The 15846-nt window shown below is 37.4% G+C and overlaps 1 protein-coding gene across 1 annotated transcript in view; it reads right to left on the bottom strand.

The window, feature by feature from the left end:
• Positions 1 to 13200, bottom strand: part of LOC122797690 (squalene monooxygenase-like) — a 748040-nt gene extending 734840 nt beyond the window's left edge. The window contains exons 1-2 of the mRNA XM_044066225.1: positions 12994 to 13200; positions 6117 to 6230 (exon numbers count right to left, since the gene is read on the bottom strand). Coding sequence (XP_043922160.1) covers positions 6117 to 6230; positions 12994 to 13200 — 321 coding nt within the window. The remainder of the gene's footprint in view (positions 1 to 6116; positions 6231 to 12993) is intronic.
• Between the last annotated feature and the right edge of the window lie 2646 nt (positions 13201 to 15846).

Raw genomic sequence — 15846 nt, 5'->3', positions numbered from 1 at the left:
AGTGTGGTTTTTGAACCCACAACCTCTGACTACTCTCTAATACTGTACTGTTAATTTGTCCTACAGACTACTGGATGCATAGTTTTCTCTTACAGCTGAGAAAGGCATGCTCACTGTTATTTGAGAATATAGAAGTGTTGCTTTGTGCTACAGACTAAGGCATGCATACTTTCTTTTACAGTTGAAGTATGCATGCTCAGTTTGATACAACTGTATTAAATACTAAATAAGCTGTCTTTAACTTTTAATGCTACAATAATAGCACTGCTCTGATGCATACATACCACATGCATCTTGCATCCTTGCCAACCTCGCAGCATGGGTCCTCACATTCAGAGCTCTTTCCATGGCAGCTGTGGAAAAAAACAGGACAGAACAGAATACTATTATGAATACCAGTCGACTATATTCAGCTTTTAAATCTTACAAGTAGTCACTGTAATTGATACTTACACATCTCGGTGGTGACCCCAGACCTAAATTCCCCCAATCAAATGGTCGAGGACATCTCTCTTCCTCCTCCTAAGGTCATCAAAATGATGTTGACATTGATCACCAGTGCAGGGGATATCTGTAGCACTGGTCAAAACCCTGGCAATGCTATCCCATGCTTCAGATTTGTGTTCTGAGCCTGAATAGTCCCTCTGCAGTAACTGGAGCCCATGAAACTTAACTAGGAGTCCAACAAACACTTTGGACTCCTGGACACCCTACCTCTGTGCTTAGAAGCATGCTCGCTCACCAGAAACACCAGCCATGACTACCAGAGATCAAGTCCAATGTAAAATGAGATTTTCCTGCCAACTGCATTTTATATCCTGATGTTTTGCCATCAGTTCCAGTTATCATGCATTTACTGGGTGTGTTAACAGTGTTTAGAAATGTTGTGCGATGCTTGCCGTTCTGCAAACATGGTGTGCGGGTTCTCCGCTTCCAGTGTTTGCGCTATGTGGCGCATCATGCAAACAGTTAAAAAAAAATTTTAAATGAAGAAAACTAAAGAAAGGGAAAAGCAAATGCTGTGATGTCATACAATCTTTGGGCAGAATCAGTGCTATTATTATGTGTAGTCCTGGTGGTCATTGTGGTATTTTGTACAAATTCATGCACTGGAGCTGCTTGGACTTACACAGAATTGCTATTCATGTTCACTTGCAAGCTTTCATGGCCAGCAGCCTTACATGGAAATGCTATCTACATTCACCTAAGAGGTTTCATGGTCAGCAACACTGCTGCGAGCCGCAAAACCTTAATTAGGCATGCCATTCCTCATTAATATGCATTGCTTGATACCGTGCAATGAACAACATCACATCTGTGGTAACACTCCATGTAGGCTCTGCACAAAGCCTACACAGACTTTATTGAATCCTGGGGATTGTTTTCACTTTCTGTGGATTTTGATTAAATCCCATCAGAAGAAATATTGTTTATAGAGAACTAATGAAAAGAGGGGGTGCAAATATTTCATTAAGGAGTTTTTTTTTTTAAATATCATTTTGCTATATGTCATAAAAGCATTAAAGATAGGGACAAAGATTTGTTGGGTGATTTTTTTTTTTTTTGGATATTTAAGGAAAAGGAAAGAAGGTAAGGGTAGGGGGGTGTAGAAATGGGGGAATCCCAGACTAGGATGCGTCAGTGGAAATAAGTTTATATAGCTTGGTGTCTGATAAAAAAACTGTGGTATGCATGTATTATGGAACTTTTTTATTATGAAAATGGAAATGTTACCAGAAATGGGTACATTTTGGTTATCAGGGCAACAGTTCTAATGCGCTAGGATGACAGTTATGCATTTTGTAGTGTGTATTAGCCTGTTGTGAGTGAATGCAGAAGTGTGTGGTGCTTACAATTGGGCTGATAGTGGTTGTTAGGGTACACGCATCTAGTGATTCTCCCATTTAAGCAGCCTATGGTCCACATTTTGGAGATGGAAGCTTGAGAGCTGAAAATCTGCTCAAATTGGTGCGTATGACTGCAGCAAATAGGGTAGCTGTTCACTGTCCTAGTGTAGTGTTGCTTTCTAGTTGTGCTGTTTGTTTCTCGTGTGGGTGTCGGTTCAAAATAGTTGGTCTGCTCCTACCTGCACCTCTCAACTAATGCTGATTTTGACTTAGATTTTAGCTGAGTCTCTTAATGCATCATAAAAGTGGTGACTTAAGATGAATGTCATTCTATAAATGAAAGTTATAAACTTGTATCATTCAGAACATGTATGTTAATTCAGTCTCGTATCCTGTCAGGTTAATAGATGGTGTCTCCGATTATTTCTGGATTTGCACTCAGTTCTTTGGCTATGTATATGCCTCCTAATTCCAACTAAGTTACTGTAATGCTGCCAGTTTCTAGTATCATGCATACAACTGCTTTTACAGCAGATTTCTGCTCTCAGTTTACATCAGTTCTGCACCTCAGCAACATCTCTGTATATACTTTTCTGTCATCAGTTTGGGTTCTATAAAGCTGGTACTATACACCTAATTTGTAAGTAAGTGAGGCTGGTTGGTCTTTAGTGTTGGCTGTGGTTTTATCCAGTATCGTAATGTAGTAGAAAAAAATGTGTGTGGTACTCACATCAGCAGCAGTGACCATTGCGAGCGCATAGTAAGATTTCAAGCGCTCATTACAACTGTTGTCCTGATAACGGAAAAGTACCCAGAAATGCATAAGAAAGATAGGGAATTAGAATGAGCAGAATCAGGTATGGGGAATACCAGAATGATCTGATTTTATTTGGCAGCTACCCTTACTAGAGTTACTCATTAAGCAAAACATAAGATATAAAACTTTGGCAGAAAGAAGCTGTCATGGGCAAACATGCAATGTTGAAGATAACGCTCTTGATTTCTTAAAATGTACTAGAGGTCAACATTTTTGTGGTGTGTTTTATAAGGAATTCCCATTTTAGGAAATAAAAAATATATCAATGGTTATTTTAAGATTTGGAGACTATGGGATTCCATGGGATGTATGTGTTGAAAAAATAGAGTAATTTTCACTGCTATTTGGCTCTTACTGTTAGCATGACGCCATGAAATATTATATAATAAGATAGAATGCTTGACAAAAGTTCTCTGTAAACTAACATTTTAGTTATGAATAAAAAAGTATGTGGGGTGAATTATTTGCTATTGTTCATTTTTTTCTTTTATGATTATTTCAAATGTATAAGCTGGAATAGGTTTTTTAACCACAGATGTTATTAACTGATTCTTATTGTAATACAGAAACCCTATTATACACATTTCTTTCATACATTTATAAATACATAAAACTGTGCTCTTTTGTTGTAAATTTTTTTTATAAAAAGTTAAAGATCCATACGTTACACAGAACCCTTTGCATCCACCTGATCTACCATCAACCCATGCAGCTGGGACCTTGGTTTTAAGTCTTATCCAAAGGATACCCCACTCAGGACTGAAGTACCAGCTAATGCTGCACTACATGGTCAGCGATCTGAACAATTAATCAAATCACCTGGAGTAAGAATAGAACCTAGAGCATTTAGCATCAAAGAAAAGTGCATTACCTGTTGAGCTACTGACAGTACTGTTTTTTTAATTACTGGGACTTTGTGTTACTGAGCATGTTTTATAACAGTTTTTTTTTCTTTGCTATTGCTTATGTTTTGAAGGAAAGAAGCAATGAGTTATGTGATTGTGTCTCACTGATAATTGAGGAGTTTTGCATACTAACCATTCTAATTAGTTTATTTTCTAAGCCTTTGAGTGCATTATTTATAGCATGTAATCCTAGCATAGTATAATTCAGTATAAACCATACAGAAACATTGAAGCATAAAAACATGTGATGATATGAGGCTTGCTTTAAAGAATTTTACAAAATAATCTTCTTAGCAATCAACAAAAGCAACAATGTCTTCTCATTTAATAAATCACTTTAATCAGCCAATGTGTATGCTACAAAACTTAACCTAGACAATCTCAATTCCTGACTTTCAAGTCACATCAACACTAGGCAACACAAAACTATTCACTGGGCTGTGCAACTTTGAGAGCCTTAATAAAAACAAATATAAACTTTCCTGTAGCTTTAATTAAATCAAGTCATATGAAATAAATTATGACCTTAAAATAATAACCTGACTTCCAAGCCATGCACAACAATTAAACATCATAAATCTGGCTTGTTTTAATTATATAATGCAATGAATTCCCAAATTCACAGCAAGTTTTGGAGTTAAGGTCTAGATATATTTCTTCCTGGCCTGAGCGTGCATTCTCTCAAGTTTCACCCTTAGTATCAAATCAGGGTTAGTGAGGAGTAAGTTCCACCATACATCCCACACTTGCCAGCAATTGATTTTGTATTGCCTGACATAATTTTCTGTATGATAATTCTCAGCATTTTGCAATATTAATGTTGGATATTATACAGTGTCTTAGTTTGGTATTGTAAAAAAAAACCTTTTAATTGGCGTTAGTGAACTTGACCCTGTTATGAGGATAAGATGTTTCGTTTGTTGGTGTAGACTTCTTCACATCTTTTTTGTTGTTACAGGCACCAACCCCAATGGAAGTACAATGACAGAGGGAAACAGAAGGAATTGTCTATCAAACCCAGTGTACATCTATTTTAGGTTTTCCATTTTTTATCACACTTTCTCTCTGTCCTTTCATTCCTTCAGATTTGTTTCCTATTAACACATATATACATTTCCTCTCTATATTTATTTACCTACAGAACATATCATTTTCTTATACATTATCATTTATTGACTGATAATGCAGTGAATTACTACATATTTCTCTCAGCCTTTCATATCCATTAATTCACAATATCTGTGTTAGAAATTGCAATATTGTTCAACAGTTAACTCTTCAACTTGTAGAAAACTGATAAATGCTTTTCTTATTGGTGACAACATGTATTTAAACAGTCTGTATTTCTAGAGTAAGATAGCTCATATTACAATTGCAAATGATACAATTATTTATGTAAAGTACTGTAACATTACCTTAGAATGTAAGTTTATTAAGAAAATGATTTATTGTCAAATTATAATCAATTAATATAGTTTATTGTCCTGAGATTCCCTCAATTTATTGACTTGAGATTCCCACCACCTTGAACTTTGTAATGTCTGTCCACAGTAAGTTGCTTACACACCAAATCCTACCTGTTCATGTACCTTTTGAGGTGGACAAGGAAAGATTTTATTCCTAGACTGGAATTGTCTCACCCACTGTTTCTGAGGATTTTCTCCTTTGAGGAAGGAAAAAGCATAGGTGGATCACACAGTTTATATTTTCCCTTCCCCAGCCTTGTCCTTTTGTCAATCGTACTGTAGATAGATCTCAGCACTTGGTCGATGACCTATAGGTCTCAGCACTTGATTGATGGACTATTGTCTTTCTTCCCCACATCTTCAACCAATTACAATCTTCCAAATGTACAGACTAACATGTTGAGTCCCCGGGCTATCCATTCCTTAATCCCTTAAAACAACAAGGCATTCAGCTTCAGGTATTACATCATTATGACTGACATCTCTGTGAATATAATAATGCACCCTGATTATATATTGATTTTCCCAAACACTTAGCTTTGCATTCCTATTACCATTTTACAATGACTGATGTCTCCTATGAGGATGATACACCGACTCACCTCTCATCAGATTTTCTGCCAATAAGACTTTGAGAAAAGAAGTTTAAAATACTGAAATGGAATTTTGAGTCTGGGTGATTGACATCCCTCTTTATTCTCCCATGTCCCACAGCTCAAAGCTACCTATTGGGCCTCAAGCAGACCTATACCAGCTATGACTGACAATCCCAATTCCCCCCTTTGTACTCCCACTCTTTGAAACAAATATAACATAATCTAAACAAAGATCTGCATAAGACTGCACTGACAGATGAAAGTATTCATGCTGGTAAAGGTGACGTTCACTGGGCACAAGAAAAAAATATTTTTACTTTTATGTGAGCAGTGTTCTGTTTTTGTTTTCATTTTGCTAACAAATGGTTTGTTTTTGTAAATCTGTTATTGATGGTTATGAAGAAGGTAAAGGAGAGGACAATAAAGGAACAAGACTACTTATGTTGAAACTATTTATATGCTGGGTAATGCAGAGAGTCACTTACCTTCATAACTGTACCAGTAAAATAAGATGTAACTATAGCCTTGCGGGGCACCAGATGCTTTCTTAAATTTGAAAACAGTCCATCTGCAACAAGGGTCAGTGGTGCATGAAGTTCCTGCGATATAAGAAAAAATGAATCATGATTATTACAAGGAAAAGAAATGTGTTGCAGCTATTAGCAGTGTTTAGCTAGTAGGATTCAACTTTCAGTACCTATTGTAACCTGTACAAGTGAAACATATGTTACGAGGATATTGCCAGAGCTAGACATTAGAAGTTAAACACAAATTTTGCATGTATTCAAACACATTATAGTAAAACAGAAGAAGACTTATAGTATAATGTGCCTTCCAAATGCAAATACTCTAGGTAGCTTCAAGCAATGTCCTTCACATATGTGCCACTCAATTCATCTTCTATCTTCCTTATGGCCATTTCAATCTGAACCCTCTACTGTTACCTTTAGTATTGTGTTTATGTACCTCCATCACCTTGTAATAAAAAAAATGTCCTAATGTTAGCCTCAAAACATCCCTTTTCCAACCAACAAACATTTTTACATCTCACAATCTATCCTCTTACTAAACTCAGCTCCTAACACTTGTCGTTTATAATACTGTGTACTGAAATCATATCTAATGCGTCTCTTCTGTCTCAGAGTATGTACAACCAAATCCATCATTTCTTATACTTCAGTCCATTCATACTGCTCAGCAGTCTGGTAGCCCTCTGATCAGTGTTGCCTGCCACAATAATCTCTCAGTGTTCAAGTGCTATCAGATGCAGACACAGCACTCTGCCATGTGCCATAAACAGGAAGGATCACTTCAGCATATAATGAGCTTCTCCTGGAAGCTATGCACTCTAACTTTTTAATTAATTCACCACTGATGTTTTTGTTTGCACTCCATAAGTTCAGCCTTTTGTTGATTATAAACCCAGATTCCTTATCTTTCTCTACCCTTTGAACAGCCACCACTCCTGGCAAGTATGATTTTTATGGAAAGCCCCAACAAAATGAGTATGTGATTAACTTTATGCATTACTACTGAAATCCAAGCATTATTAACAGGTCTGATTTTCACATTGCATTAGTGAGATATTAGACATGACTATACTAAACAATTCTGCTTTCAGTGTAGAACCTTTTAATATATCTGTGGCTGCTAGTTTTTCTGTATTCAAGTGCACCTTAAATGATCAACTGTGCTTCTCTTTTGTCAACCTGATCCATGCCAGCCTCATTATTTTAATCACATACCCATACACTGTAATTTTCACAGTAGTCTCTTGTGAGAAATAATGACATTGTTCTTGCTGAAATATATTCAGAGCAAACTTGCAATATTCCTTTGCCCCATCCAGCAGTGGCGGCTGGTGACTTCAAATCAGAGGGGGGTTGCAGGAGACAGCTGAATGGGTGGGGTCAAGTGGAAGGGGTGTGGCCAACTAGAAAGGGGAGGAGCTATGCTCAAAAACCACAAAAACTAACTTTAATTAAATACGCTGCCCTGGGTGGCAAACCATCATTATGAGAGTCCAATCAAGACAAAAATTAGTGTAGAAGAATAAAAATATTTCAATGCATTGGCTGCATGACAGCTTACTTAATATCTAGATGGAAACAAAAGGTTGTGAGGCATGACAAATAAATTACTTTTTAAATACATTACTGGAATGCCAGTCAAAATCAAGTATAAGAAAAACCAGAAGCACTCAACTCAAACCACTTCTCTTTGCACTGCAGTTCTAATTATAATTTATATTCAGCTTTATTAAAGTACCAAGTAACATGCTGAAAGTAGAAATCTCTGTGATGCCCCCACTTGTAAAAATGTTTCTTATCCAAAAAAGACCTGCTGCCTGACAACTATCTACTTGTTTCATGGGGAAAACATGATCAAAGTAAAAAATGAAAAGCAAACAAGAAACAAGCTCAAGATACATTGCTTAAAGGATTACTGTACAGGTTATGGACACACATGATTGGCATTCTGTTTAGTTTACGGGTAAAGTCTGTAGAGATGACTGGAAGTCTCCAACAAGTGTAATGAGCTTTTTAAAATAATGGAATCCTGTCCTTTAATACCCAAGGCTTATACATTATCTAGTCAAGTATTCTCTGCATGGCAACAACAGAAAGGCTTTCAATGTTGGCAATTCTTTAACAGTATGCTTTTTAAAGCTTACTTGCATCTTATGATCTCAGACAAGCTTACCTTATGGTCATTAAAGCATTGCTACTTAAACACAGAGCAACAGGCACTTTCTGAGAAATAAGTATAAATCTGAGTAATAAGCATAAATCAACAGTACAAAAAATATGACAGAAACCAGACCATTCTGCAAAATCAAGGACAGATGAAAAGCCACTGTAGTACTTGTGTCTACCTTGGATGGGAGGACACACTGCACATTTACACTGCATAACTACTCCTTGCCTTGCTTGGACACATTCAGAGTCACTACATGGGGGAGTGGGGTGCAACAAGTATGTCACAATTTGAAATGTCTCTGGCTGACGGTGATGGCTCTGACAATCATACCTCTCTACCTGAGAGCAAGAAATCTGGACAAAGCCATACATAGAAGTGGGACAAAGGCCCAAAATAAGGACAATGTTTTAAATATTGCTCTTATAAACTTAGAAAGATAATAGAATAGTAGTAGGTCTTAGTGCTACACAATAGTGAAGCAGGAACAGTTGGGTCTTGGGTGACAGTGAACCAGTTACTTCAGTTAGGAAGGGGTGAGACTCCAATTTACAGTTTCTTTTATTTAATTTAAATAAAATCTCAGTAGAATCACACAATACAAAATATGTTACACACAACATGCATCCAAAAATATAGAGACAAAGCTATTTTAACATTTTTTTATTTTCAAACTTGAAAATAATATAGACATTTTAAATTCTAAAGATGACATGTAAAATTATTTACAAACAAATTATACTTAGCAGTTATAAAATAATTACTAGATTCAAAACATATGTAATTTGCTTTTTTGGTACAGACATAAATCCTTCAACATTATATCAATAATGAAATGACGCTAAGTGCTCAATAGAAAATCCAGGCAGCCAGATGGATAATTCCACAATTTATTAAGTAATCCACACGAAAAATTAACGCTCTTCAAAACAATAATAATAATCGCGTTTTCGTCTCACTATGTGGGACTTCATCAGAAATAATGAAGTTGTGCAAATAACATGTTATTTGCACAACTTCCTTATTTCTGATGAAGTCCCACATAGTGAGACGAAAACGCGATTATTATTATTATTATTATTATTATTGTTTTGAAGAGCATTAATTTTTCGTGTGGATTACTTAATAAATTGTGGAATTATCCATCTGGCTGCCTGGATTTTCTATTGAGCACTTAGCGTCATTTCAGCACTTACGTTTGTTCTTGGTTTTTCTGCTGTGGAAGCTTTTACACTACGAAGGTTATTATATCAATAATCCCAACACATCAGTGTAACAAATGTCAAGTCATCCACTCTAACTATATAACCAAAACAATTTTCATATATGTTAATACATCTATCTAATCGCCTTAGCATTTGTATTCCTCGATCACCTACATCTTAGAACTGCATAGACTTCTGGGCATCACAACGATGACTTCATTACTCCTCTGGGCTGCAATGAAAACAAACAAAAAAAAAGCTGTTTAAAACCGCCGCAGCCCGAGGCGGTTAAAGTGCGCAATGAGTGTGAGCGTACTTCCGAGTCGCGGACTTGAAATTTGTTTCAAGTACAAAAAAAAGGTATTTTTTTTTTACATTTTTTAAAACACTTAAAACACTTTACTACTTTTTAGCTGAGGGGGCTGCAGTCCGGCAGTCCAATGCCACGAGCCGCCCCAGCCACCCAGCACTGACCTAGTCATAATACCAGATCATTCCAAACTGACAATGCATCTGGTATATAAAACTATGTCAGTACCATTCTGAAATAAAATGTTAAGTCAAGGCATCAACCATCAATGCCAAAGAATATTTTCCATAACTACTTTTGGGTGGAAGAGCTAGTCAATGCAGGGTACATTTAGAACTATTCAATATTACAGGTAAATATTACAGGTAAATGGGCTAAAGAGGAAAGACTTTTGCAACTTTTATGATGTCCTCAAAAGTTATGTTGGAGTGTATAGCAAAAGGGAGTATTTCAGTGTAATTTCTAACAGCACCTATTGTGAGAGAATATTGTAAGGGTAGCATAAATTCTCAAGAGTTTTAAAGCAAGTAAGTTGGGTTGGAGAGAGTTACTTGAGAGTGAGCAAGTAAGCCCTGTCTCAGAATATATTAAGTATATGTTAATCTATTGGCAACTAACTTAACAGTATATGCTGCTGTGTGCAAGTGTGTTCAAGTGGATTTCAAAGAATATTAACAAAAAAACTGTGACCAGTGCCAGAAACAGTTTTGCTATTGCCAGGCAGATTACTGAAACAGTGGCACTGCTTGTAGAAAAATACCACATAGTTATAAGATTTGTCATTGCATGCATTTATCAAGAGTTAAAGTTTTGGAAAAATTCATTTGTGATACGGTTGGTTCAGCTATGTCATGGTTAAACTTCAGAAGATCATCCATTACATAGCTCAGGAATTTTCCCCTTTATTTGTGGTAGTGTGACTCTGAAGTTAATAGATTTAATGGGGTATGGGACCCCCTCCATGCAAATGCTTTTTTTTTCCTTTGTTTTTTGTGGTTACAAACTAGTGTTGTTCAGTATTGAAGCTTTCCAAATATTGAGGAGAAGGTCTTAGCAGACTCTTTATTTAAAAGTGATGACCATCACATACTTCAAACCAATAAATCTGCTCCATATGCTGTGTAAAGTGTTGCCAAGAATAAACAACCTCCTTCCTAAGAATAGCAAATGAGAATGAACTGTTATCGATCAAGAAAGGACTTTGCGAAAGAAAGGACTTGCTTCCTAAACTTGTTTGCATCATGTATTGAACAAGTTTCTGTTGCATTAGTCTAAGTGTGGTTAGTTAACACTAGTACTTGACTCTAGAAAAAGCAATCAATATTAGCTGACTTGGTGGCACTTTAGAAAGCCTAGAAGGCACCCCATGCCACAGCTGGAGAAAGTCCTAGCTGTGATCAAGTCTATTTGGTGTCAGTTAATGACCCAAGTGCTAGAAGACCATGAATGGATAAAGTTAGATTGTGGTTGCAAGAGAGGTAGAGAAGGTGATAATGTTTGTTCCTCTGCTGACACCTAGTGGAGTCTAGATGAAATTGTGGTACACTCGAACACAATAGACTGTTAGCCAGTGCTGCAGCAAGAATTAGCTCATAAATGTGGAAGCACATAGCACTGGAATGAGAATGCAGACCTCCCTATGGCGGGATGCATGTCATCTGTCAGAGGAGGGAGTATGACAACAAGGAAAAACCCTAAGTGAAGCATAATGCTGACCTGTCTCTGGAACATACTTCCCATACACATCTAACAGAGTATCTCACTGAATCTCAAGTGAAACCTTGATGAGTGGATGGGAAACCACAAATTTGCCCCAGGGTTTCCATCTGTGTCTCTCATTGACAGGGGTGACAGGTGCTGACTGTTGTTTCTTTTGAGGATAAACTCTTGGCTAGGCTTGGAAGGGCTCCAGGGCCATTAGCCTTGTAACTTTCTATGATCCTATGATCTTGTAACGGATAACAGCTCACTAGTACTGCTGTCTACTTCCCTGGCTTGAAGATAAGTTTAGTTGCTCCAACTCTTCTCCCATGATTACCCTGGCCTGGAGGATTTAAATCAGACCTTCAGCTCATTATGATGATATGAGCTTGCTTTCATTTCTCCAAATCCTTTGGGTTTCTAATACTATGACAGAAATGGCCCCCATTCCTAAGTCAGTGTAAAATTAAAATTCATGAAATTAGTATTGCTTTAATCTTTGATGTTAGCCAAAAGTGCTTTTCACAGCACCTGCAGTGTGCCAGAACTGACTCCTGCAATTCATACAGGGTTACATGTACTGGTATTATATCTAAACACAACTGTAGATTCTTTTTTGTGAGATCCCATTGCTCCTACATTCAAATGCTATTTTTGTAATCTATCCATGCCATATTTAGATTGCTCCCATTTTTACAGTTCTATATTATGGCATTATTTAGCTGCAAATGATCTTTTGTTTCATATGACTTTCTTAATTACCCTTTTTTCTATTGTTATGAATGAGTTTTCTTCTAGATGAATATAAACTCTGTCTGCATTAGTTCCAGTATATAGTTTGTACATACATTAGGAGGCAAGTTATTGGTCTGTAGCTTTAGGACGGTTTAGTGGCTCACTCTTAAGGAGGAGGAGGAATATAATTTTTTTTTCAATTGTCAACCATGTTGGTGTCTGTTCAGGATGTGCATACAAATAATTCTTACTCAGGGTTAAATCTTTCCGTGAAAGATGTTAATACTTTTAGGCAGAAGTTACATACTGAATCTGGGCCTGGAGGTAGGGACTTTTCTTAATTTTGTTTCAATTTCTCTGTCTGTTACTTCATTCCTTTTCATATACTGTACATTTGAACTCCTTACTATTCCTTTTATTTTTTTCTGTCCATTCAGCATCTTTGTTATGTTCCATAGTGTCTTAATAAATTTTTCTCCAAAACGTTTCTCTTTCTTCCCTGTTTTGGGCAGTCTTTCTATTCCTTTTATCTTGTTTCCCAGTTCTCTTTAAAACTTTTTTGGGTCATCAATGAATTGCTTTTTTTTTCCACTTTTCTTTTATATTATCTGCATATCTTCTAAGTTTTTTCTGCCTGTGCTGATATTTTTAGTTTATTATTTGCAAAAGTGTATTATAGATCCTGGTCTGTTCTTATACTATGCTTTGTTTTACCTTATTCAATATTCTTCTAACAGTGGCACTTCTTGTCTTAATTGCTTTAAGGTTTTCTTTATTTGATGCCTCCGTGATGGTATTTTCCCTTATTGCTCTATGTTTTTGTGGTAAGGCTTTATCTGTTACTAATTTAAATTCACAGTGATATATCCTGTTTACTTCTGTTATATCACATGAGTTTCTGTTAAGTAGTAGGGCAGCCATGGTGATAGGGTGGTCGCGGTGGTGCAGTGGTTAGCATTGTCACCTCACAGTAGGAGGTTCTCCAGTTCAGTTCTCAGCTGAGTTGCCTCCTGTGCGGAGTCTGCATGTCCGTCATGTGGATTTTCTCTGGGTGCTCTGGTTTCCTCCCACATTCCAAAGACATGCAATAGGTGGATTGGGTACTCTAAGTTGGCCATAGGTGCAAGTGAGTGGTTGGTACAGATAAGCTAGCACAGCAGGGCTAGCCACCCAGAGGTGTGAACCTTAGCTCAAGATGATTGTCACTGTTGAAGTGACACCCTGATGCAATGGGAAAAAGGGGTTGAGGATGGATGGCTGCTTGGATATCACGAGTTTCTGTTAATAATTTTGATTACTATGTTCATCTGTTTTATCACACTTCTAACACTTTTGGTCTTATTTACTTTCTGTAATCTATTTCTTTCATTGATCTTAATATGTCTATCCATGTCTAAGCCAAGCAACTCTTTCCTTATATAATTTTCTTCTAAAATGAGACTGAGAGCACATTCTTTGCTCTCTATTTTCCTGCAGGCATTCTACAGAAAGTTCCAGAGCATCTTCCTGTGACATGTCTTTTTCAGCTGCATCCTGCTTCATCTGCTGCTCCTTCATATGGGAGGTTATTTGTCCATCTCTCCACAACATTGCCTATCTCAGACTTGTCACTTTTCTTGCTCCTTCCCCTGCTGTGCAGCTCACAGATTCATAGATTCATAGACTGTTACTAGGCTAACATCCCAAAGGACCTTTCTAAGCCTAGCCAAGTTTTCCTGAAAGAATAATAATGATGTCCTACATCCAAATAGGACATTGAGGGCCAGGCATTTATAAGTTACCGCTATCCATAAAGGACATGGGTGCCAGGCCAGGTGTAAATTTCCTATTCCCCATCCACTTGTCTAAGTTGTGCTTAAAGTAGGTAATAGATAAACTCATCTTCACATGGATGGGAAGCCTGTTCCATAGAAGGGGCAGCCTCTGGGACACATATATGTTTCTCCAGCATGTTTTGTTTAAGTCACAGACAAAAGTCAGATCCCTAGACCTTGTATTTCTGGTACTTGTTGACTTAAGAATATGTAGCAGATTCAAGACAGTGGGGTTCATGGATGTCTTGTAAGCCAATCATAGATCACCACTCAGCAATTTATAGGAGATTGGGTAGAGAGAGTAGAGGGAAAGGGCTTTAAGGCACTCTGCATAAGGCAGGTTTGTTACACCTTGTTTTCTTTTTGTAAGGAACCTTTGAGGTCTCTCTAGTTGCTGCATATACCTGGTCAGGTACATACCAAAGGGAGCATTGTACTCTTTGATTGGTCTGATAAGGGCACAGCACAGTGGGATAATGACCTCTTTGGACCTAGATGCCATGCCCTACTTTTGTACTGGTTTCCTACTGAAGGCTCCAGAGCATTCTCATATGGCAAGTCATCAGATACTTCCCATTCCACTTGTTTATCCTTAGTTTGGGGACTTGTTCCATCATGCTGTGACATTACCTGAGAAGGATTTTCTTCACTAAGTCCTTCACTTCACAGGTAATCCATAACTTCACTTTCTATTTCTTTAACTTCTCCATTACTAATCCGCTTTTCTACTTCCCCCTTTGTTTTCTTATTTTTTACATTATGAAATTTTCCATATATGGGTGCCTTTACCTATACTTCTCTTCAAATATCTTTGGTGCTGCTTTTTGTATTAATTTGTTTGCTTTTTCATTTGCATAAATATTACACAATATCAAATCTCTTTTTCTTTCCCATATTCATATTTTTTTTCATTTGTCTCCTGCTCTACCCGCTTTTACTTAATTTTAGGGACTCGTTCCATCATAGGTTCATATGTTCATAGGTGTCTACTAGGTTAATAGCTCTGGAGCCTTTGCAGGCCTAGCCCATAGAAGAGCCCTGGCATCATGTCACCTGGCATTAGTTCCCATTGCCTCTATCAAGTAGAGCCACTGGAGTGATCCCCGAGATGAACTTTTTATTATTCATCTACTCATCAAGATTTCTCTTGAAGAGGGACAGTGAGGTGCTCTACTTGACATGTATGGGTAGTCTATTCCAGAGCATGGGCAGTCTCTGGGTGAGGAACCTGTCCCAACAGCATGTCCTGTTTGATTGTGGTAATGAAGTTGAGGTCTCTGGAGCGTGTGGTGTGGATGGATTGGGATTTCTTTAGATGTAGCATTAATAACAGAGCTGGGTTAGACATGGATTTGTAAATCAAGCAGAGATTGCCTCTAATTAGGCAATATGAGACAGAGAATAGCTGGAGTCTTTTGAGTCTGTCCATGTAGAACATGTGTTTAATGCCTAGGATTCTTTTCGTGAAGTACTTCTTTGGCCTCTCCAGCTGTTGTAGGTGTCTGGTGAGATACATGCCAAATGGGCATTATACTCAATGATTGGTCTAATGAGGGAAGAGTACAGCGAGAATATGACCTCTTTCTTTCTGGATGCAAAACTCTTGGTAATAAGATGTGCCACATAGAAGGACTTTCTGACCACAGTGACAATGTGGTGGTCAAAGGAGAGGTTGCTGTCTACCTGCATTCCCAGATCTCTTATAACGCCTTCAGTGTTCAGTGGGCTCCCATCGATGTGGTAATTAGTTGAA

This window comes from Protopterus annectens, chromosome 3.part1 (genome assembly GCF_019279795.1).
Source record: "Protopterus annectens isolate FY-2018-M chromosome 3.part1, PAN1.0, whole genome shotgun sequence".
NCBI classification, from domain to species: Eukaryota; Metazoa; Chordata; order Ceratodontiformes; family Protopteridae; genus Protopterus; species Protopterus annectens.
This window is presented reverse-complemented; position numbering and strand designations above follow the sequence as displayed.